The sequence below is a fragment of the Channa argus genome, chromosome 6 (genome assembly GCF_033026475.1).
Source record: "Channa argus isolate prfri chromosome 6, Channa argus male v1.0, whole genome shotgun sequence".
In the NCBI taxonomy this organism is placed as follows: Eukaryota; Metazoa; Chordata; class Actinopteri; order Anabantiformes; family Channidae; genus Channa; species Channa argus.
The window spans coordinates 14,287,146-14,311,658 of NC_090202.1; the positions used below are offsets into that span (position 1 = coordinate 14,287,146).

Here is a 24,513-nt window from a genome sequence, read left to right on the forward strand (position 1 = left end):
TTTGATCATAGATAGAAAGACAGCAGTGCAGATTATAAAATCCTCTTTGTGTATAGCTCCTTTGAGTCTGACTGTGGGCACTCCCGGTTATATAATTTAGACGACAGTAAATATCTGTGCACATGGAACAATGTATCCTCATACATTACAGCCAAGCTGTTTTTGCAATAGTGTGAGGGACACCTATGATGATTGGCAGCCCAGTGCATATGTAATAAAGCAGGTATTCATTCTTCTTTCTCTTAGAAAATAGAGGACACATTCACCAGCCGCCAACGGACACGGCCTAATGGTTTGCTGAGGAGGACATATAAAAATCCTGTTTCTTTTGTAATCAGCCCAAAAGCCTATTTGATATTTCAATCCAATCTCACTTTACCCCTGTGTCTTCAGAATGAAAACTCCAAGGAACTGGAAAAACAACACATTAAGTTTACATTTCGCTAAATCTTTTCCAGGGTTTGTGTTTTTGTGGAATAAGTAAAAAAGTCCGCATCAAATGACGTACAGTGCACTTACTCATGCTTATACGAAGCGAACTACTGACAATTATGACTACAGTTAGATCTTTGTGCTGCTGCAGATTTCTGACCAGATAATACTGCAGGACAGGCGTTTCTGTGCATTTACTGAAACTGGACGTTGGATTTTTGCACAGATTATGAAAACTTACATTCTGCCAGTGACCTTGCTTCATTAATTTTTGATGGTAGTAGAACAAATAACACCCAAAGTGCCTCAACTCTAAACCCCATGAAAGACAAACCAGCTGCAAGTGCGCTAACACAAGAGAAGCTACACTGAGAGTGTTTTTATGTTAAAAGTCAGAAGTAGCAGAAAAACCAGAGGAGTCTTTATCTGAACAGGCACCCCTTTTAGCCTTGTTGAATTCATTTAATCTTGTTGCAATTACACCAATAAGCAGAAAAGGAAGGTTTATGCCTTTTTACTGTGATGTGTGTGAGTGTGTGCACGTGTGTCGGATCACCTCGTGCCCTCATCTCACACAGAGGCAACAGGGAGATTAGGAAATTGCCGGGAGGGTGATGTGAGATAAAGCGCCCCTATGCCAAACTGTACACCAGAAAACTGATCTTAGAGATAATAAAGATCTAAAACACTGACGTTCAGATTTCGAGTTGGTAAGTCTGACTCATAACAACCTCCTCCGTGCAGCGGGCATGAAAGAAAAACCTTGAATGAATTTGACATGTGGAGGAGTGAGCGATAGGGTCAGTGAAAAAAGGCAGGAAGAACGCAGACAACGCTGTTGGTGTTTCCATTGAGACTCGTAAAGAATGTTATGTTGTCTGTTTGGTAGCGAGGGAGGTGTACACAAATGTATTCATCACTCTGTCAGATTTTTTTAAACAAATTTGATTTGTGTTTGTTTTGGTTTTGTTAGTTGCCTTGATAGTTAGAAAATTTTTTTTTACCTGCCCACAGCCTTTCCCTCCAATCCCAGTCACCTGATTTCCAATGTCCACTTATACAAGTGTGTCTAGTTTCTGGCTCATCCCAGACAGTGTTTTAGCCTGTCAGTCAGTCCTGCGTCTTGCCACGTCATTGTTGTTCTGCTGTTCATGCTGTGATCTCAGCTTTTTGCAAACTCATATCTATAGCTTATACTTTTTAAGTCTTTTACATATCTGTATTAAACCAGTTAACTGCATTGATAGCCTCTCTGGCCTGTATGTCAGCATTTGGTTCCTCCCTTCCCTCTTCCAAAAACTCCAACCCTGATCCCAGGATGAACTGTAATAACTTCAGTGATCCCTGACTTTTCCTCTATTGTCATCATCAGTGTATAATTTAAGTAATTCCAACAGTTTGGTATATAAACCTGCCAAATGTATGATATTCTCATCTGCCTTAGATGCTGATGTCTAATTACCAGATGCCTACACATTAACAAATTAATCTGATGATTGCACATGGCTGACATTATACTGCTAAATATCAGTATGTTAAAGAATGGTTGGAAACGGAATGGAGTCTTTCAGGTTGGAATAGAAATTTCAAAGCTGTAAGTGCAAGACTCTTGGTCACAACAAAGTTTTAACGCTTTCCACAGTGTCTGCGAATGTTTCCACCCAGAATGTGACTGCGCTGTAAGTGTCACTTTAATCTTTTAGCTCAAGTACAGCTCAAGTAACGCAGCCAGCATAACTCTAGTTCGCTTGATAAACCAGTGATAAATTGTGGGTTTGGGGTTTGCAGGTAAACAGTCTATACTCCATGGGGACATTTTTGTCTTCAATTGCATATTTAGTTAGAATTGATCATCATTATTTCAGTGTTTGTAGATCTGTCTTGCAGATGTCAACAGTTACATTCAAAACCTGATGCAGACCATCTACTCACTCGTTAATATTAATTAAAACTGACTGGGTTAACTCAGGCCAGAGCAATAAAATATTTGCCCTGAGACCTCCTTTAAGCATATGGATGAATACATTCTGCCTCTCTCTGTACATACAGTGTCTCAGAATATCAGTTTAGTGATATGATTTTAGGAGCGCAGCCACTGTGTGGGGCATAAATCAACTAGAGATTAGTCTGTCAACATTCAATAATATACTTTGTGTTTGTGATCCTGTAAAGCTCCAGCCAACATAGCAAACTCCCCCTGTCTCAGCAGGACGGGGGATGAGCTAAAATATTGATTGCTCTCTCTTCTCCACATAAATCCTGTTAACAAGAATGCTTCATCTATCGCAGCTGTTAGAGGGAGAACCTTGTGTCTCCAGGATTGAGAAAAACATTAATAATATGTGTGAATTTCTGATAAATGGCCATATATTCTGAAAGCAACATTTGCCAAGTTGTGAAGAGAGACTGAGGTCATAAAGGACTGAGTTAGTGCATATAAGGTAATGTAACTTTTCAGTTTGCCTCAGGACTTTTTTCCAAGAGTTAAGTTTTCACTCCCTGTTTGTCTCCAGGTTTCACAGACATGAGTTATGAAGCATGTTCACTGACACGAGAGTTTTAGCTTCCATCTGTGTCATTGGCCTATCGATTTACAACATGAGACTGAACTGTTTCCCTCAGACTGAGAGATCCATGCCCGAAGAGCGTTAGGTTCTAGATCAGTAAGGGGCCTGAGCATTCAGGTCACAAGGAGTGACATGTTCCACAAGGGGGTCATGCTAAAGTCTAATAAAGCTCCATGGTGGCTGAATGCAGAGTGAGCCAAATCCATGGGGGAGTCAATCTGTGATGACTCAACACTGACGCCCTAAAGTACAGTGATGACCTTTTTCTCTCCACTCTGCGGTCCAACCCACAGACACTAGACCTGGAAATGCAGTAATGACCAATACACTGTTTAAAGAAGGCCAGTGTGGCCTAGCCCTAATCTGTATGAGACAACTGATGTTTACTGACAAATGCTGCAGTTTGAAGACAACAGCAGAAATTAGCTGCAGATCCACTAAAATAAACTCACCCTTCGTATGAACAAGCCATCTGTTGAAAAGAGGATTACTGGTATTTTTAAAATAATAAATCACAATTTTTAGCCATTATGATTTAGATTTCTGAAAAACGTGTTGCAATCCAAAGTATGTGTTGTTTTTGGTCAGTGTACCTGAGTTGAATACATGAAATAAGCCAGTGGTTGTGTCAGAAATGATCATTCCAATTAGTCTGGTCATTATTTACATCATGTGTGGATCATTTACTCTTCCATCCATCCGTAACCTGGTCAGGGTCACTGGGGGCTGGAGCCTATCCTAGCTGTCATTGGGTGGGGGCGGGGTCCTCTTTGGACAGGTTCCAGTCTATCTCAGGGCCAACAGAGAGAGACATACACGGACAGACAAACATTCACACTCACACCTACAGGCATTAACTTAACATGCATGTCTTTGGATTGTAGAAGGGAGACTGGAGTACCCACAGGAAAGCACAGGGGGAACATGCAAACATATAAAGTCAGCAGCTGGCCAGGATTTGAACCAGGGACCTTCTTGCTGTGAGGCAGATGTGCTAAATTCTCAACCACAATGCTGCCTCCAAATGTAAAAATAATAAAAATATAATGACTTCCCAGGCAAGGCGGAAGCTTAATCAACTGTTCCAAAAAGAATTAAAGTATTTCATGTTGTTCATATATGAAAAAGAAAACCAGCAAATAATGACATTTGAAAAACTTGCCAAAAATCTGTTTTGCATTTTGTATTGAAGACTGTCTGAACGGCTAAATAATCACTTATCATAGTGCAGATTACTTTTCTTGTGAGCTCCAGTGTGTGAAAAATGTTAGTATCAGAAAAATGTTCCAAAACATATCACAATGTGCTGTTGACTATGACGCCAAACTCACAGAACACCACTGCAGAGACACTAACCTCTACAAGTTTTTGAGCAAAGCACGAATTGCAAAATTTCTGCTTGATTTATTTTAATTTGAGAATTTTTAATAACTGAAGTATTGTGATGTGTACGGTGGAGCATAGCAAACAGAAGAGCATAGCATGGCAGGGAGAGGGAGAACTGGGTGGACTGATGTGGAGTCTAGCTTAAATTGTAAATTGTATTTATAATTTCAGCCGTTCCTTATATTGAACAGTAACAGTTCTGAGTTATCATCAGGTGTAATGTTTCATGAATGTATATTTAGGTATATTTGTTTTGTCTTGTTATAGACATTTTACAGAATACTATTAGTACTATGTTCTCACAGTTCTGAAGTAGACTGAAGTAATAATACTCAGTGGTTGTGGTTGTTGGTGTGTTAGTACAGTATAATGCATCTTTATGTACTTAGTCTAGCAGAAATTGAGTCTAACCCTGTGTAGCCTCAGAACATCTTTTGACTTCAGACAGTCCTCCTGAAACTCCTCAAAGAGAGAGCAGTATTGTATTGCCTTGACCTTCAAATAATTTACTGTGAAAACCAAATAGTACAGGTGGTTTAAAGCAGCACCTACAAGGAACCCTGCTGATGTATTTCAATAGTAAGGAACCCTGTGATTCCTACACCTGCAGTACAAGAGTTTGATGTTTCCACAGCCCTGCAGCCCTGAGACATGCCGAATTTAAAAGAACATTTGAATGCCTTTGAACCCATTTCTGTATCTTCCACAATACTATCCAATGCTCTATGCAGCCAATTGAAGCCGCCAAGTGTCTTCTGTTGTCTGCAGATGTGTACAGGCATCAATGGATAGTGGAAGCCAGGACAGTCTGTCAATACAGGTGATCAAAAGTAAATTTGATCAGCTATAGCCCACTACAAGATTATGAATGATCTTAACATGTTGTCAAATCTACATGTAGTGCACTTCCTCAGCACTGGGAAGTGCAGAGCTGATACACAGCCTTCTTCTGTTTTTTCCGGCAGACAGCACCACAGCAGGATGTTGTGAGCCTCGAAGAGCTGACAGGTAGTGTTTGTGCTCCAGCTGCTCCCTGCTGCCAACTTAAACCAAGTCACTGTGCTTAAGTTTCAGAGAGGCCAACAGAAACAGAAGGGCAGTTAGTTGGGTTGAGACTGACATCCTGTAAAATACAACTACAGTATGTAGGTTGTTTGTATAGGCAGGAAAGAGTGACCAACAGAAACATTTTACTGTGGGCCGACATGTAGTGGCTGTAGCAGACATAATACTTTAGACACAAAAAAGCAGAGGACTTCAGTGAGAGCAAATCTCGAGTCCAGTGTCAAACAACTTTTTGTTGCTTACTGCACCTGGTACATGACATAAGTAATTTGACAAGCGTCATGGGACCAAAACTTTTTAAGTAAAACTAAAAATGTCTATTTAGCATCTATCCCCAACCAAAGTAAGTCCTAGTCTTGGTGCCTAGCCCTAACCCCAAACTGCTGTTTGCACAGTCCAGCATTTTTAATTGTTTAAGGGGAAAATAGTGTTACACCAGCCACTTTGGCATCACTGTAAAAGAAGACTTCAGTTGTTGCCTGGTGCCAAAATGGGAGCACACTGTAATCAGCAGACTCCTGGGAATGCTCTTTAAACAAACAGTCCTGTTGGTCGTGGAGGGTAGGGACAAATGACCTGTATGAGTGTTAAGGTTGGGTTCTTCAGATTTTTCTGTTGACCAAAGCCACATTTTTCTATCTGATACATTTGATTTCTCTGAAAGCACAGTCGCAGTTTTATATCTCTAACCCAGTCACACTAAAGTTATTGTGTTATGTGTACATTGTACATGCAATGGCTGTTTGCTCACATCAAGTGAACGGAAACAGTTTTTCAGTAGCTCTGATAAATGACTTGTGCTGCCAGATAAGAACTCATGAAGTTGGACAAGTCTCATTATTATACAATGATACTTTGACACTCTGTTCGTACATATTCTCCAAAATATTACTTTTGTCTATTCTACATACAAGAAACCTTTAAAAAGTCTGTTCTGAGTTTTTAAATTCTTTTAAAATTAGTTGTTTGTTTTTTCTTTCCTGAATCAATAGTCTGACGTCAGATGAAGTCACATGATGTACAGATAGCAAAGCCCTGTGAAGGAAACTTAACTGGCATTCATTAATCCACCCATCTTATGATGCTATACAACCCTAATTCTAAAAAAGTTCGGAAGATGTGAAAATGTAAATAAAAAGAGGATGCAAAGATTTGCAAATCTCATCAACCAATATTTTATTTATAATAGAACATAACAACATATAAGATGTTGAAACTGAGATATTTTACCATTTCATGGAAAATATTAACTCATTTTGAACTTGATGGCAGCAACACGTCTCAAAAAAGTAAGAAGAGGGGCATCTGTGCCAAACTGTGGAACAATTTCAGAAAAATGTTTGACATAAAATTGCAAAGACTTTGAAGATCCCACCATCTACAGCATATAATATCATCAAAAGATTCAGAGAATCAGGAGGAACCTCTGGGCGGAAGGGACAAGGCCAACAGTCAAAACTTGATGCGTGTGAACTTCGGGCTCTCAGACGGCACTGCATGGGCTCAGAAACACTCCTAGAATTCACTTTCTGTGAACACAGTTTGCTGTGCAATCCACGAATGTAAGTCAAATTTTAACATGGAAAGAAGAAGCCATATGTGGAGACGAGGGAAAAGTTCATTCAATGGTCTGAGGCAAAATGGAAAACTGTTCTGTGGTCAAATGAATCACAATTTGAAATTCTTTTTAGAAATAATGGACACTCTGTCCTAGGGACTAAAGAGGAGAGGGACCATCCAGCTTGTTATCAGCGGACAGTTCAAAAGCCTGCATCTCTGATGGTGTGGGGTTGCATCAGTGCCTATGGTGTGGGCAGTTTACACATCTGGAAAGGCACCATCAATGCTGAAAAGTAGAGGTTTTAGAGCAACATACGCTCCCATCCAGACAATGTCTCTTTCGTAAAACAAAAAATCCGGCAACGAAAGCCCCTGACTGTTGAGCAGCTAGAATCCTGCATCAGAATCCGGTATGAGACAACATTCCTCTTGTGAAACTCCAGCAACTGGTCTCCTCAAGTTCCAGACATTATAGACGTTATAAATTATTATTATAATTTCCTCTCTGCACTAGCCCTGGCTTTTAGTGTTGTCCACTATGTTTTCATTTGTAGAGAAACACTAGCTGGACTCACCCAGATCTCTCAGAGGTCTTCCCCTCTGGTCATAATGGCCACTTTATACAGTTGTACATCTGTGACCCAGCTTGTGGAAATGTCACAGCCGGCCTCTTTGCAGCCGTTGTGCTTCTCCTGGCGTGAGGGCAACTTGCTCTGTTACACCCTCAGATGCCAGTCATGGATGACCAGGCCTCACTTAACATGCTAATACATTCAGAGCGGCAAACCACACATTAATGTTTGAAAAATTTGACCTCAGAGTCTTGATATCAATGTAGACCAATATGAGTTAAATCGGGCTTTGCCCATTGTGATTGGTCCAGCAATGACACCTCTGCAGCACATGTGCGCAGTGCCATCACGAAGTGTATTTGCAAGGGATTACCTCGATGATTAGTGATAAAGTGTTCAACTGTTTTCCACACGCTCCTCTCATGGGCACAAGGGCAGAAGCGACAGCCACAAGGGCAGTAGCAACAGATAGAAACAGAAAGAGTGAGAGAAAGACGGTGGAAGACAGAAATAGTATGCAAGCTAGATGGATAAAGAGTGACAGAGAGACATTGAGAGGTAAAAACAGACTAGGACAGGAGGCCAGGCTGAGGGAGAAATAAGCAGCGGTAGAAGTGACAGACCGCGAGTATGAGATGGCAGAGAGGGAGAGGGAGAGAAAGAGGGGAACAAAGAGCATATTGTCAGGGCTAGGCGCTAATCGTCTCCTCTAAGGCTGCCAGAGACAACAGGTGAGAGCAGTTTGACTCCCTGCAGGCTCCATGAAGCTTTCAGGGCTGTGTGTATGTGTGTGTGTGTGTTTGGGTGTGGGTGTGGGTGGGTGTTTGTGTTTGTGTGTGTGTGTGTGTGTGTGTGGTGTGTGTGTGTGTGTGTGTGTGTGTATGTGTGTGTGTGTGTGCGTGCATCAGCCAATGGACCTCGGGAGAAGTCTGTCAATGCCAACTCAAACGGCAAATAAAAAGTGAGGGCTGCACCATCAAAGGGTTCTTTTCAGACATATCAGGACCTTGGTTGTGCAAGATATATACACTACGTGTGTAGATGTGTTGGCATTTGAGTATAAGTGCATATGGGTATTTTTTGTGTTGCACTGTAAGATATGCTTGCAAGAAAGGCTCCATCTCTTCACAACAGGCGTAATAAAGGTACACGTGTTTAAAGCAACAGGAGAAAGGACACTGCACTGACTGAAAAAAGGATGCTTTGATGTTTACAAGTGAGGGCTTATTATGTGTTAACAATCTGACAAAGCATGTGAGCATGAGCAGCTGCTCTCACCTATAGGAGCACGGACATGACTGCTGGATTTCAAGCAGGAAAAATGATGAACGTCTGTTAAACACCACTAAACGGCAACCAGAACAGTAACCTTCCTGATGGGATTGGTTAAAGCCACCCACACAGGTGTTTTCATTCATGTTTCATAAGTTCATTCTTATCATGACACAGAAAAACCATACTTTTCATCCCATGCACAAGCTAATTTTGGACAAGAGACACAGACATACTTTTTAAAGCTGCATGGTAAGAAAATACAAGCAGCAGGACAGAAGTGCCCAATGACAGAGTGAGATAAACTTGGTCTTGTCTTATCCTTTCAGCTTATCCTGTGAGTTCAGGGTCGCCACAGCAGATCATTGTCCGCATGTTGATTTTTTTTACGCACATTTTTTACGCCGGATGCACTTCCTGATGCAACCCTCCCCAATTTCTACCGGGCTTGGACCGGCACTGCACAGCTGGGGATGGGAATGGGCCGTTAATGTCCTGCCCAGAGACATATAGCCGGGACCGGGGATCGGTCCCAGTTTTTGACACCTTGCAACTGCAAAGAGCTTCAATCTAACTATAGGTCAGATTAGCCAGAGTCACTAAAAAACCCCTGTGTTAGTATTTTAAATGAGATTGTGGACAAATCTGATCAATTGAAGTGAATAGCAGAGCACAGGAAATATAAAGAAATATAAAGTGAGCTGGGGTATGAATGAAAATTCATTTGGATGGCACTTTTGTGGGGACATCTGCCATGCTATGAAGATACTTTAGCCATGAAACTATGTGTTGGTTTGCTGATGTTTCAAACCAGACAGCAGATACAGTATGTGACAGTGGGATCTCTTCTTTTTTCAGTCTCATGCTGTGTTCACCTATAACACAATTACGATTTCAATTAAAAGTGTACAAAAAGCACTATTTCTACACTTTTAGGTGTACTAATGAATATTTCTGCCTCATGAAAGACTGTTAAAAAAGTTGGGAAAACGCAGAGCTGTGTTGTACAGGGCATGGAGAGTTAACTATGCACGCATGGGTAAACAAATGGCCTGGAGTCATAGCAGACCATGCCAAGAAACATCTGGGGGCGATGTGTGTGTGTGTGTGTGTGTGTGTGTGTGTGTGTTGATGTTTCTCATAGCACATTGTTGCATGTCCATGTATTTGTGTGTCACAGCCCAAAGACCACTTTGTCATGATCATCCTAAGATAAAGCCCACCCCAATAATCCACTGTAAATGTAAGTATAAAACACATTCACTAAAGATAAAAATAAGCAAGATAAGGTTACAGTGTGGAGCTTTAACATTTGAAACCTGTTGCCACTAAAAGCATTCTCAACAGAAGTTATGGCCTCTGTTGCAGGATTGGCAACTTGAGCTCAGCTGGATTTTGAATGCCAAAAGATGGCCTGCAACAAGACAAAGCCTAAAGTAATCTGTTAAAACAAGATGTAGTTTCTCAAAGGACACAACTTCTAAGTACACAGAGCATTTAAAACTGTAATTTTTTCATTTGGGAACCAAAATTATCGGTCATCCCACTGAGATGGGAAGAAAACCACAGGATTTTATGTATGACAACATAACTGTTTGGTGCTCATTCTAGTAACCTGTGGATGAGGTGACATCCACAACGAGTACAAAGCATCCCTCTCTGATCATAATCTATATTTAGCAAAAAAGCCACCTCTTCTTATTGCTACATTTGCCAAGGTGCATGTCTTTTTTTGAGATACCAGAAATTATACTGCATCCCTGTTCCACTCAAGGGAACAGGGATGCTGACATGTACATAGTGACATTGCCAACATGCAGTTAAGCACAGTATGTGAGGCTTAGCATGTTAGCCTGTAAATATGTGTTTGTTGCACAAATCAGAGTGGTACAGAAAAGCTACAAACATAAAAACTGAGAAGATGGAACTAAAATTGCAGTTTGTCTTTTGTAGTGGAAACTTTATAAGAATTATGTGCAAATTAAACACGTTCCTTTAGGAATCAATTCCTTAAAACCGTAAGATATTGTACTGTACCTAAACTCCTCTACATCAGGCATATAAAGCCATAAGCATGACATCATCTGAAAACAGCAGACATACCAGACTGCTCTGAACAAAGAGGACACTCTCCAGACCTCAGCTGCACACTGACACCCTGTCCACAGTGAAATATTGGACAAGGAGCATCCTTTTAGGAATTTAAAGCTTTTGCCAAGAATCTGAATATAGCTCTTCCTGCTAGCAAACAGGGACCAAATGACTCTGTGAGTAATACCTGTGAGGAAACACCATACAGTAACAGTATGAGGAGTTGCTGGGTTGTCTCCTGTGCTGAACAGACCTGACCTTTGTCTTTCAGCAAAAACCAGCTAGTTTACACACGTCCTACACGTTTCTTTATTACAGAAACAGGATCTATCAGCAGCTGTGTATCAACACACCCCAGATGTTATAGGATGGTGTGATGGGAGTGAATTTAATGAGACACACACAAACACACACACACACACATGCACACGCACACACACACACACACACACACAAATGCAAAGTGATACTGAGAGTCTTAAAGGTTGTGACAGACTGGAAGAGGCAGGTTACTGAGTCTGGGAACACACACCAACAGCAAAGATGGACTTGGACTTAGTCCAGACTGCCTGCCACACCAACTGTCAGTCATGACTCTGCTAACAAAAATGCAATAAGTACCAGCTAATTAAATCAAACTGCAAGAACACTTAGAAACTAACACCACCTCACAGCTTAGATTTCTGCTTTTGTGTCACTGCCACCCAGCACTGTGGAAATTATTTCTTTTGTGCCCACTTCTGAGGACTCACAAACACAGATGCCAAAAACCGCTCAAACAGTGACCCCCCAGGACAGCATGTTTCAATGTAATTAAAGTACATTAACACATGCACCACAAGTGTTTTTCCCTTCACAGTTCAGGATGAAGAGTTGTAAAGTGTTTCCCTGATACTGTATTCTGTATCATTATAACCCTCCCACTCTTCGTTTGATGTGCTGATCTTCAATCACCCTGCAGTGGAGGAGTGAGGAACATCAGAAAGCTTTACACTCTGGCCAACTCGGGTTTCAGGAAGCTGTAACTTTTTGAACTTTAAGCCGTTTCCTTGGGATTTTCTACTTGTGGAAGAGAACTTTATTCCCTGTGACAGGTGACCGAAGAAATGTGACAAAGTGCTGATCGTGGAAATGGGTAAACTGTGAAAGTTAAGAAGTGGAATAACAATTTATTGCAATTGCAATAATTAAAATAATAATAAATTGCAATAATCAGATTAAATTGTAACCATTTAGATGTTGGTAAGTGTTTATAGTGTAGATAGTAATCTATCTAGCGATAGTTGAATGTATGAATTGTTGAAACAATGGATTAAATAACAGACAAATTAGATAGATACAAAAATTGGCTTAATGCATGCATCATGACTTGTTATTTGTCCAGATGGCCCGACCCTTACAATAAATCATATGCTGTATGTGCTGGAAAACTACACAGGGCTTTGAAGTGATTTGATGAAACGTTTTTTGGGAATATGCACCACGTGAGGACAACATAAAGCAGAGTACTTCAAGTCTTGAAACAGGATTCATCACAGTTTCTCTCCAACAGCCAACAACAACATGATTAACAAATGAAGGAACTGTCTTAGTCGACATGGTACTTTAAGGTTGCGAATTCCTCCGCAGTTCGTCAGTTTCAGTCACTTCCATCTTTTACTGAGCCATAAAATTCCATTTTCCTGAATCAACTGAAAACTATCTGTTAATGTGGAGAGACCATTTTCACAGCTTCCAAAACAAATCATGTTTGTTTCATGAATTCTGTCCATACCTGTCATTTTCAGTATTTTTCTTACTGAAAGAAAAATAATTGTTGAAGTCTGAACATGAGATTAAATGACACAGACAGATGGCTTTTGCAGTAAAGAGACTAAACACACTGAAGAGATAGTATGAGAGGTAAGAGTGTGGGACTGTTTACAAGTGCACATAAGTACTAAATAGGCTCTATCCATGACGTTGTCCAGCCCCTGGCAGTGGAAGGGTCTGAGGTCTGGGCGCCATGGAAACTGCCCATTGGGCCTCATTGGGGAAGAAAATCATGCACACACACACTCTGTTTCTGTTGGACCGTTCTGCAGGAATTCACTTATTTGTGGAAATGTAAAGAATTCAAGCAATGAATCTTGGAAAAGTAACCGTTGACCAGAAACGAAACACTTCCTGAGTGGTAGTGGGGGTCACCCTGGTAGCTCAGCATGATGAGGCTCTCTGTCTCGATGTGATTCTTGATTCGTATTTCTCTACATTGTTATGCAATGGCATAAATATCACTCAGGGAAAATATTTCAACAATTGAAAAAAAAAGATTTTAAACCCCCAAATGAAGGACCTCACACTAACTGTGGGTACAAGACAGAAAGCAACAATCCTCTTCTTCAGTCTCACTCCCACATGGTTGACTCTCTCTTTCCCTCGGCAGACAATGGCCTTTCTGTCTTGGCTGTTTAACCACCCTATCACCTATGCTAAATACTCACTTTCACAGACACACACCGTTGTGCATGCACAAGTGCTTAGACTGACACAAATCGGCCTTTTTAATTTATACATCTATAGAGACAACTGCATGTGCATGTATTCATTTATCCAGATACACACTCACAGCTAAAGCAGGGAAAAACAGTAATATCAGTGGTGTGATACCATCCTGAGAATGCCAGTGCAGAGCTGAAGTGTGGCACATGCCTTTGATGTGAATCCAGGGCATGGGCATGTCACAAACGCAGATACCAAATTACACCCTGTCCTGCTTTGATCTCTAAAACCCTACGTCTGCTTCAACAGAGGTAATAAGATTTTGTGTGCGTGTGTAAGTGCAAGTGTGCATCAGAGTGTGTATATTTAACTGTTTGTTATGACATGTGTGCTCTGTGTACATCTTTGCCTGCAGAGTCAGCAGATTTACAAGTGTGTAAAGATGCATAAATGTGTATGCATCTGCATGCATGATTGCAAATGCGCAATGATACATGCTGTGTGCATGTGTGTCCACTGCAGAGTTGTTCATCTGCTGTGTATGTGTGTTAGAGGGCAGTATTACAGCGTCGGGCCATGGGGAACTAAACCCTGGCAGAGGCTTGTAGGCGCCTGGTAAAAACATGTTCCTGGAGACCTTCTGCTGAGTTCGTCTTGTCGTCACGTCGTCCACAGTGGACTCCCCATTCTGCCTTCACAGCCGACGATGATCAAGTTGCGTCTTGGATTTCCATCTGAACCACCCTCTAATCTCATGACAGTTGAGCGTGAACGGAACCACTTCTCAGCCCTGTAAGGTCACCGCCTTGCAGGAATTAGCACAACACATGTTTATGTGTCCCTCATTACCTAAATGCGTCTGAGGTTTGGGAGTGATCCACTGAGTGATGGTTGCTACGCTGGAATATTGAGGTGACATTGTGTTGTAATTGTGAATGTGCTGTTGTTACTACAACATTTTGCTCTGGCTATATAAAGTCAGATAATATGCAGCATGAGCAATGAGAGGATAATAAAAATAAGTGCATAAGTGTTCATCTGTAACAATTATTGTCATCGAAACTCATTAACAGAAATCATTACAGCGATCTTTATTTCACCATTTCTTATAAAAACTGTGGCTAAATGCTCAAACATTAAATAAATAAGAGTAGAGAATGTTGTGAAACACACAAAGCAATAAAAGTAACACAAAACAAGTACTAATAAGTTCTAATACCTATAAACCTACAAATAAAGAACGTATTTAATTGGCAAATATTGGCACTAAAACAAAACTTCAGATAAAATTCCTCCATTAAGTTAGTAATTAGACACCTGAACATGCTTGTAGCCTAAGATGTGTAAAATGTATATAATGCAACATCTGGTCATTTAGTCATCTGGCAGATGATGTCATCCTAAGCAACTTACAAGTGAGGTACAAAACCTGCGAAAATCAAAGTCAAGGAGAAAACATTAAAGCAAAGTACTATGAGAAGAAAGGTTTCTGGTTCATGAGATGCAAGTCCATCAAAGAACATATAGCATTTTTTTAATTGCAAGTGGAAGTTGCAGAAGAGTTCTGATTTGAGCAGTTTTTGGTTTTTTTTGTTATTGGGAGTTTGGAAGGTCAGGTCAGGTATAACATGGTCAGGGACGATGTTCATGTCATCCTACCTCTCTGTTCCTTCATTCCTCCTCTCTGCTCACTATCAAATATCAGTAGAATAACCTAAAGTAAAACACTACTCACAAAAAGTTAGAGATATTCCATGATGAAATTTCAGAATGCACCTAAAATGCGCTCTAACCTGTATGGGTGAACTTAATTTGACCTACTCTAAACTTTTGAATGCACATTTCCAACTGTTCAATATTTCAGTACTTATTGCATAACATCCTGTTCTCTAACAAGACGATTAACTGCAAAAATCACAGCGTGATCCGTGGACCACTAAATGTTCTGGTTCAATATCAGTTTGTATGTAAACATTCCTTTCTCATCATGCTGTTCAAATTTTGACATCATGAGACCAAGCCGACACATAACAATTGACAAGTTATTGAGACATTGACATTTTTTGTTGTGGTATACCCACCACTCTTGTTAACTCTTTTGTTTCAATAAATACTTTGAGATGAAGCAATTACTGTTGCAAAACAATATATGCAGTCTAAGAAAAATAAAAAAAATCAAGATTAGGCCATGGAGCTCATACTGAGGCTTTTTATGTAGGTGGAAATGAAGTCCATCTATGGATATAAGAACATGTAGTTCATTGTTGCTATGTTGTAAGTCTATAAGGTCTGTTACTTTAGTAGTGTATGGTGTGTAAACACAGGCTGATTTGGTGGGTAATAATCCCTTTTTATCGCCAAAACCTCCATGTGGGAATATGACAGCCGCATCCACTTGTGAAAGCTGAACTGTAAACACTACAGAAGCACAGCCAGAATAATGTGGATGGTAAAGAAAGCTGCTGGAGGTGGAATGCATTTCATGAGTGTGTGGCGGCACTTAGTGGCGAATGCCAGCAACTGAGAGCATTCACATCAGTCCTTAGCTCACATGAGGATCAAAACTCACAAGAGCAAAAGGCAGTCATGGTATTAATATTTAAACTTGAGCTTTCTAACAAATCTGACATATTGCTACAAATACTGATCATAATCCTGCTGCTGTTTGCTGACAGACAGCCATTAAGGAGCTTGTTTACAAACACGTGCAAACACTTAAGCCTGCCAAGATGACTGAGTGATGTAATGGAAACTATGCATGCACTAGGATCTGCTGTCTCACTAGGAACACAGGGCAAAGAATAAAGCAGCAGTTGCCGCACAATGTCAGCATGTGTTTCCATCCGGGCATAAAGTGGAAAACAAAACCTATGGTTTTAGTTTACCACTGAGACAGATGTCCCATTATGTTTGCTTGTGCCGATTCTATGATCATGGTTCTAAATCAGCACAGACTGCCAAGACCATTCTCCTTTGGTAAGACAATATATTAAGGTTAAGGGAAAAGGTGAGCAGTGGTTGTAAAACATGTTTGAAAAGGTTCCTGAGGAGTTTAATATTGCACCATAAGCAGGCACTGCAAATGTTTAAAATGGATTCGATTTATGGATATTTGTGCATTCAAAAGTATTCAAAAGGAATATTGTCCATTGGTAATGGAGATGAAATCAAATGCTTACAAAATTGCACACATCCTGGATGTCAATGATGTGTCACAGCCCTGTGCGTTTAGTTTGCAGTCATTCAGCTCATCGAACACTCCGCTGTCAATCATCTCTTTCTGCCACTGGATGGGGACAGCACCCGTGCTGAACTCCCTAAAGAATTGCTCATCCTTGGCATCCAGCTCAATGTCCTGTACATCAGAGGTGTGACTAAGCTTTTCCAGGTTCTTGGCATAGACCACATTGGTCTTTGGCACCCAGGGGGGCTGCACCAACCCTGCCTCAAGACGATGGAAACTGATACTCTTGAAAAATTCGTGACTTTTTGGGTCACCACCACTAGCATTAGAAAGACACAAAACATGGATGGTTAATGACTGAAATGAGACGTAACATATTTGATTTATACTGTAGGTAGTGGGTCTGTAAAAGTATTAAACTAGGCAATAAAATGGTTTAGGTGTGAGATCAGAAATATATAATAATAATTATCATCATCATTATCAGTATCACAAAAGAATGGGGGTGGATGCTTTGTACTTCTACTTTCTACTGGACTTCTACTCGAGGTCAGCTCTGTAGCTACTGAGAAGGACAATAAGGATGTTAGTTTTACAAATAAACAATTTACAAATTAAGTACTTCTATTATTATATGAAATTATTATTATTACATTATTATTATTAAAATTAAGGACCCAGATATGTGAACTTATTTTCTGCAATAAAGTATATTAAAAAATAGATTTTTGATCCCACACATAAACACTTTTATTGCCTAGTTTAATTTGGTCTCACGCCAGAGACCTGATTCACCTTTAAATTGTAAGGTTCTCCTGTGTAAAGATAGTTTCAGGGAGAAGGTGGGACTGACTGAAAAAAAATGTTAATTTTCTGTTCTTGCAATGAGAAATAAATGTTTGATGTGTACTAATGGACAGTCTACAGCACAGTGTGGCTGCTAAAGGTGTCTTTGGTCTCTGATCTGGCAGCTTTGTTTCAAAGATGTATTCAGGTATAAATTTGTTTTCCTAAAAGACTCAGCACCCCCTGTGCTGGCATGAATGCAGTGCTTCAGCGCTTTGTCTGGAGGTTCATTTTTATGATCCCCAAAATTCTGAATCTTGCTATCTAGACCAAGGATGTCATATACTTGCCAAAGTCCTCCAAGCATTAGCATCAAGCTAGTGCCCCCTCTTTTACAAGAGGTTTTAAAAAACCCACTGACAAGTCAACTCTGACAGTTTATTTTCATTAATGATGTTTTGGTTGGCAGGTAATTAGAATATTGGTCATGGCAACTACGATTTTGACCTGTTATTTCTTTTTATAATCTATATTTTATAACAAAACACACACACACACACACACACACACACACACACACATACACACACACACACACATATATATATATATATATATATATATATTTATATATATATATATATGTATATCCCAGTAGAGAGTAGAAGTACACATTTTATAATTTGTTGTCTTTTGCACAGCAAATAAATCTACCCATTCATTTACAATTACAATCAAATATTGTAAGAAAACATCAGTTTTCTGAAGCAGAACTCTGGTATGTTGTTTTACTAATATTACAGTCCCTTCAGTTTCTGATAGGGAAACCTACCAGTGAGGCCAGTTAAGTACAGTTCTGAGGAAAACATCATGCATTTTTGGTAAGGAAGGTATATGTGCCCAAAGTATGAAAAGATTCCCTGCTGTCAGGATATTTGTTGCACGATCCTTACATCACCCAATCTTAATGTGACAAAGTCTAAACAAATGTCTGTTTTTGCTTACCGACACCCAAGGCGATGCTCCAACTTCTTCTTGAGTAAGCGGCTGATGATGTCCTTTGTGGGAGCATCAAAGCGTTTGTGTTCAAACTTGCACTCATCCTCCAAGGTGCGGCGAATTACCTCCTCATTCTGCACCTTTTCTTTAAAGTCTTTAAAAGGCAAACGGGCAGCCACCATCTCGTAGATACTACAGCCCAGAGCCCACCAGTCTACAGACATACGATAGTACTCTTGCCTCAGGATCTCAGGAGCCATGTAGCCTGTCGTACCAGCCTGGTGACACAGAGAGAGGAGGATAATGAGGAAGAGGTCAAAGAGACATGAGCCTCTGCCCATTCCTCTGGAATAAAACTTTAACAGTGATGTTCAGGTCTGGTTACAGTCACAGGATGTTCATTTGTGTTGTTTGCAACAGGGTCTTGACCAGCCTTTACATGATAGAAAACATTATTAATGGAGACACAAATATTATGTGAGATGTAGGGGCCTAACATAAAACCTTATTCCACCAAATATTGATCTTTAACTTCCCTCCATAAGGCTGGTAAACTGATAAATACAACATTGTTGTTTCTCATCTTCGCTGAGTGCAGCTCTACTGTGAAACTCCTGACTCATCTCCTTTGACAGACAGTCTTATCTAGTATTAGTAAAGCAAAGATTAACGAAGTAATGCTAACAGGGTCTGGTCAGTTTTCCATACATGTTTCCACTGGCGCGGCCTCCAACCCAGGATGAGGTCAGGCATCTTTTAATTGGATTAATTTGTGTCACACAGCTCTTATGCTTTGTCTTTCAGAGCAGCATCGTGTACCATCATATCTGTTTCTGGTACATGCAGTACACTACAGTGTCATTACGAGGAGAGTCCAAAACACAAGTATATAATTATTGCATTTTGAGAATGGAGAGTTGTCACCAAAACTATTATCCTGTAATTAGTAGTCCATACAAATGTACAGAAACTTTTAAGCACAATCCAAGTACTGAAGGTCAATTTAGAGACCAGTCACTATACTAACCTTCTGGCAGAGCATTTTACCCTTTGGCAGTTCCATGGCCAATCCAAAGTCTGATAGGCGACATTGTCCTTTACTATCTAACAGAATGTTGTCAGGCTTCATGTCCCGGTACACAATGTCCATAGAGTGCAGGTGAAGGATCCCAGCAGTTATCTGGGCAGAGTAGTAAACTACACGCTCCATGCAGATTCCCCTCTCCCCTAACTCGTAGATGTGAAACTTAAGGTCTCCTCCATTCATGAGGTCCATGACCAGACACAGGTGGGTTTTGTTGTCGTAGGCATATGCCAGATTTACAATAAAAAGGCTGCTGACCTTCTCCAAGATCTGCTTCTCCAGAAGGGCCATCTTCTCACCCCTTTTTTTCTTCAAGCGCCTCTTGTCCAGCTTCTTGCAGGCATACATTTGTCCTGTGTGCTTTACCTGCACTGCACACACCTGGCAGAAAGAGCAACATTAGTTTGGTGTTAATGAAATTGGTTGCTACTACTCTGTAGTCATACTGCTTTATTAAAGTCAGCAAATTGTAATGTTTACTGAACAATACCACCGAGGCTAAATGTGCCAATGAAATCATAATTATAAAACATAACCTAAAACAGGTTGTCAGGTCAGTGCACAGCACTAAGTTAAATTTACAAATTGTTGCACAAAGATGTAGATTTGCACATTTCCTGCACCCACCTCACCAAAGCCACCTTTTCCCAAAGTCCTAAACTCATAAAAGTATTTGTCACTGATCTTCTGCTTCTCGTACTCCTTCCACTGCAAGAACTTATAAAAGAAGGGGCTTTTAAGATAGTCTGAGAAAGGTTTGCCTTTCAAGAATTTCCTTGTGCCTTCTCTTATCTGTCCCATCATGATCTCATCAAAGTTTTTGTCTGATAAATGCTTGCACCTCTTAGCATCCTCTCCTGTAAGGCAGGAAAGGAAACCCCTGGATTCAAGTTGACAGAACTTAGTGAAGATTCTCTGTTTGGCCCTCTCTTTGGTTTCATCTTCAGCAAAGCTCCAGTCACTCAGGTCTTCCAGGAACTCAACAGCAGCCATGTACTGAGGGTTAGAGGCTAGAAGGAACTGCCGGAACAACTTTCTCCCAATAGGCTGCTGTTCACACAGTGACTCATACGTGTCCTTCATTGCTTCCTGCAGAAAAGAGGATTTCTTTGGTACGGGCAGAGTGAGTGAGAGTCTCTGTTTTCTTAGCTCATTGTGATCTTTCTGCTGAGCCTTCAGGAAAGCTGTGTTGGCCACTAGGCTGTCCAGTCCCACCATGTCACCCATGCTGGCTGTATCCTGCAGCATACCTGTAGGTAGCTGGAAAAACTAAAACACATAATGTCATCTTCAGGTTACAGGCACAACTGAACATTACGAGCGTCTGCATCATGAATATCCGTCTCGTCTTGAACAACGCGTCTTTGAGCAATGAAAGTACCAATGTCCTCAGGGATTTGTTGGTAATTAAGTGTCTTTGCAAACTTATTAGTGCAGAGCACTTAGGGAAAGCAACTTATGTGGTTTGAACTTAAGAGGCTTTAGAATGCGCTATTTTTAGTAGAAGTCAAGAGCCTGTGTATAGTAACTGACTGGCCAGCATGACATATCAAGGTGGTAGATACTGGCCATAACAAGTTATGGATGATTGTAACCTAGTTTGTCAGATAGAGGAGCCAATGAGAGAGCAATGTGTATGTAATGTGCACAGAATGGAGACTGTGTAGGAAATTACTGCAGAGAGAATAAAGACTTAACCACTTTTAGAAATCATCGGGATCTTTTATCAAGACATGAAGATCAGGAGGTCATTAAATTGTAAATGTTTAAATGATGTAGAAAATATGGCATAATTTACAGGTCCAAAACAGCTTAGTGAACCTTGAGGAGAGATTATTTTTAATCCCCTGCTCTCATTTCAAATACATCTTAGAATATGCACCAAGTACCAACTTTACTTTTCGCTAAATGAAAATGGTTACAGAACACTAATTTAATTGCCATGCTTCCACCTGCACAGGGTGGGGACAAAATAACATTGAATCTGATGCAATTGCTTTGCCTTTCACTACAAATGTAGTGAAAGGCAAAGCAATTAGTGTAATCATAATACAGTACAGCTCAATCATTTCCTCAGCTACAGGTTCAAATAATTTGTCGTTATAAGAGCAAATGTACTTCTTTGTCATAAAGAAAGTGGCATAAGTTAAGATTGCATGAGCCAATTGGCTTTGTCTATTGATACCAGTATGTCTATAGCTTTAAGTACAATTTAATATTCAGGAAAATATTAGTATGAAGTTGTCATTAGGACACTGAAACAAGGAGTTGTTTTTGCTTACTACCTCTACTTGGTCAGGAATGTTGAAGCAATGACCTTTCATATATAAACTACATCTACAGGTAAGTGAATTAGCCTGATCAGCCATCTCACTTAAAATATTCCATGACACAGGAACTGTTCTTAGTACTTCTGTTATTTTGACAGGAAATTCCATACAATATTTGTTCATGTTTAATGCTTGGCATTTCACAGAAAAAAATATTGACATATCCAAATGTACATAATTATTATAATTATCATATTTAATTTAGTTGATCTAAATCCTGATGGAGTTGATGACTACACTAAAGAGGTCAGAATGTGTGGATTTAAGGTCGAAAGAGGAACAAGGCCTCACCATGCATGTGTAATGCACGCTAGTGGTGTGGTGGTTATCATGGCTAGCTTCCAGGTAGTTCACAGTGTCTGTCAAATTAATTAGGCAGGAAGGTGACTTAAGGGCTTGAGTCCATCCATTAACTAGTTATTTCCATGACGAGGAACTGTTTTGTGGTTGTTAAAGTTCTACCAGTTTGATAGAGGAAATTCAGCTTCAAACTCAATACAACATAACCTCTCTCGTTTACAGTCTAGGATCAGATATAAAGTTAACTGGATTCTTCTGGCTTCGCAAGATCCAGAACTAGCTGCTCAAGGAGTGATTACAAACACATTTTAAACAAATGTGGAGAAATTAGACTTCACACATTGTGCACCCTGTCCTCGCAGTGCACCTATATTGGTAATGAAAAAATTGTTAAAACCTTTCAGAAAATTAAAAAAACAAATATATAAAGATTTTACTGCACTAAAGAGCCAATCACCAATCAGGCATAACATTATGACCCCTGTGCAATTTAATGCAATACAATACAGTGGCTCTGCCATGAATTCTGCATTTACAATGTTATAATTTCTCAGTTTAGGGTGAAACTGTCAGAGTTCAACTTTCTACTGTCTGTGTATATTAAGTTTGTGGAGTCGGACTGGAGTGCATTATAAGAAGTGGTTATAATGTTTTGGTTTTGGTTGGCTGAAGAAACATTGAGCATATTGCTATATACCAGTGAAAAAGTACATTTTTACAGATATACATTTTATTTTTAAAAAGACACTCAAATATTCAAGACACACTAAACACCATCACAGACAATAATGTAAAGCAAACTTTTGACCAAACACTGCAGGTTTTTTTCTGATTGATCAAGACTCTTGATCCCTCCATCCACATTAACCAGTAGCTTCCCACGAGTCTCTGCTGCTGTAGTTTGTCCATTTGTCGAGAACTACTGGAACATGCAATCATAAGTAGGAGGACAGTTGTCAATGAAAGTGCACAGGACGCTGCAGTGATCACTGTCAATTTTGACACCCCTTCTCGGTGCAAACAGGTGAAGAGTCAGACTGCCTGGATGTGCAGCCTACTTTCCGATTCTCTGAACCACCCAATCCTGCTGGCAGAGGGGACAGCGATTGTTCTGCTTCACCCAAAGGGACATGCAGCAGTTATGGAAGGAGTGGTTGCATTCTCCCCATACAACTATAAGAGGAGCAGACAGCAAGAAAGTGACTTAGTGAACAGCAAAAATTGGCATTGAATTCAAAACATGAAACCATCAAAGCAAAAATTAGTATATGGTACAGATTACAGTAGTGAAGTCTTTAAAGCCATCTACAAGTGAACTTACAATTTACAAATTGTCTCAAAAGTTAGTTTTATATCTATAGATATATCTATATCTCTCTCTCTATATATATATAGAGAGAGAGAGATCTATATATCTATATAGATCTATATATGCAGCTAAAATCTATCAATATATCATAATAATTTCTTTAGAATCGATTAAAATGTTTATCAAAATGATCAGTTACTGGCAACAAAATGTTTTAAGTAAATATACAAGTATGACATTATGCTACAAATTTATCAGTACAATTACCACTTGAATAGCGTTCATTTAAATGTTTCTCACTTTAAACGTTTAACATGACACTTGTTTATGCAAACCCAGTTTAATGTCCAACTTAACTTAAATAAAACGTTAATATATGAATACAAACCCTTTCTCGAAGATAAATAAAACCATCTTGGAGAATCCGTCGACACTAACTTAGCTAGGTAACGTTAGCAGCATTAACCTGCAATAGCGCTAGTTGTGTACGCAAACGTCACTGCCTGATCACTGCCAACGGTGTGTTTTAGTGCTGACATGGTCTTACCAACACAATCCTCTTGTTTGTTTTCCGCCTGGCATCGGAGACACGCGTCTAAAAACGGAGAACATTTACTTTAATTATAATTGTTTTAGAATTCCAGATTTTCTAGCCAGTATCCGAGCTAAGCTACGCTAGCTATTAGCGGTCTAATCCAACTCACCCATCACTTGTACACGACAAATGGCACAAGTATCACATTCAACGTCCCAGCTCCACATTGCTACAGCATTCCACTTCTTTAAGGAAAACATCTTGTCCCCACCCGATTTAGAGCCGGAAGAGGTGTTGTGAGAGAGAACTAAACCCGGCTCGTCACCGTCATCCATCTCTGCTGCACGATAAATACGGTGACGTTAGCCAGTTTAGCTAAGCTAAACAAGATGGAGGAAAGCACTAGTGCTAATGCTAGCTAGATTAGCAAGTGTGCTGTCTGCCTAGCAGCAGAAAAGGGCGCTGTCGTGCAGGACTTTGGGTAAAATGACTACTACATTTAAAAGTTCAAAATCAAACTATACACAATACAACCATAGAGCACACCAGCGAATTGTTTA

General features: G+C 40.0%; 2 protein-coding genes across 2 annotated transcripts; both read right to left on the bottom strand.

The window, feature by feature from the left end:
- Nucleotides 1–16,174: 16,174 nt before the first annotated feature.
- On the bottom strand, nt 16,175–20,712 carry grk7b (G protein-coupled receptor kinase 7b). The gene is made up of 4 exons (XM_067507645.1): nt 20,107–20,712; nt 19,423–19,860; nt 18,402–18,673; nt 16,175–16,929 (listed from the first exon to the last, which is right to left on the bottom strand). The coding sequence occupies exons 1-4, from the start codon at nt 20,704–20,706 to the stop codon at nt 16,602–16,604; spliced, it is 1,638 nt and encodes a 545-aa protein (XP_067363746.1). The 5' UTR covers nt 20,707–20,712; the 3' UTR covers nt 16,175–16,601.
- A 2,107-nt stretch (nt 20,713–22,819) lies between these two features.
- rnf7 (ring finger protein 7) lies at nt 22,820–24,345 on the bottom strand. Its single transcript, XM_067508536.1, has 3 exons — nt 24,123–24,345; nt 23,966–24,013; nt 22,820–23,282 (listed from the first exon to the last, which is right to left on the bottom strand). Exons 1-3 carry the CDS (start codon nt 24,286–24,288, stop codon nt 23,164–23,166), a joined length of 333 nt encoding a protein of 110 aa, XP_067364637.1. The 5' UTR covers nt 24,289–24,345; the 3' UTR covers nt 22,820–23,163.
- Between the last annotated feature and the right edge of the window lie 168 nt (nt 24,346–24,513).

Bases quoted from the DNA above. Each gene is read 5' to 3' on its own strand.
- grk7b (XM_067507645.1), bottom strand. From the start codon at position 20,706: ATGGGTGACATGGTGGGACTGGACAGCCTAGTGGCCAACACAGCTTTC. The intron at 19,861-20,106 runs GTGGGTGCAGGA...TCTTTCTGCCAG, and splicing joins GAAAAGGTGGCTTTGGTGAG to GTGTGTGCAGTGCAGGTAAA. The intron at 16,930-18,401 runs GTAAGCAAAAAC...TTCTAATGCTAG, and splicing joins GAGCATCGCCTTGGGTGTCG to TGGTGGTGACCCAAAAAGTC.
- rnf7 (XM_067508536.1), bottom strand. From the start codon at position 24,288: ATGGATGACGGTGACGAGCCGGGTTTAGTTCTCTCTCACAACACCTCT. The intron at 24,014-24,122 runs GTGAGTTGGATT...CTCCGTTTTTAG, and splicing joins TTGTCGTGTACAAGTGATGG to ACGCGTGTCTCCGATGCCAG. The intron at 23,283-23,965 runs GTAAGACCATGT...CTCCTCTTATAG, and splicing joins CAAACAAGAGGATTGTGTTG to TTGTATGGGGAGAATGCAAC.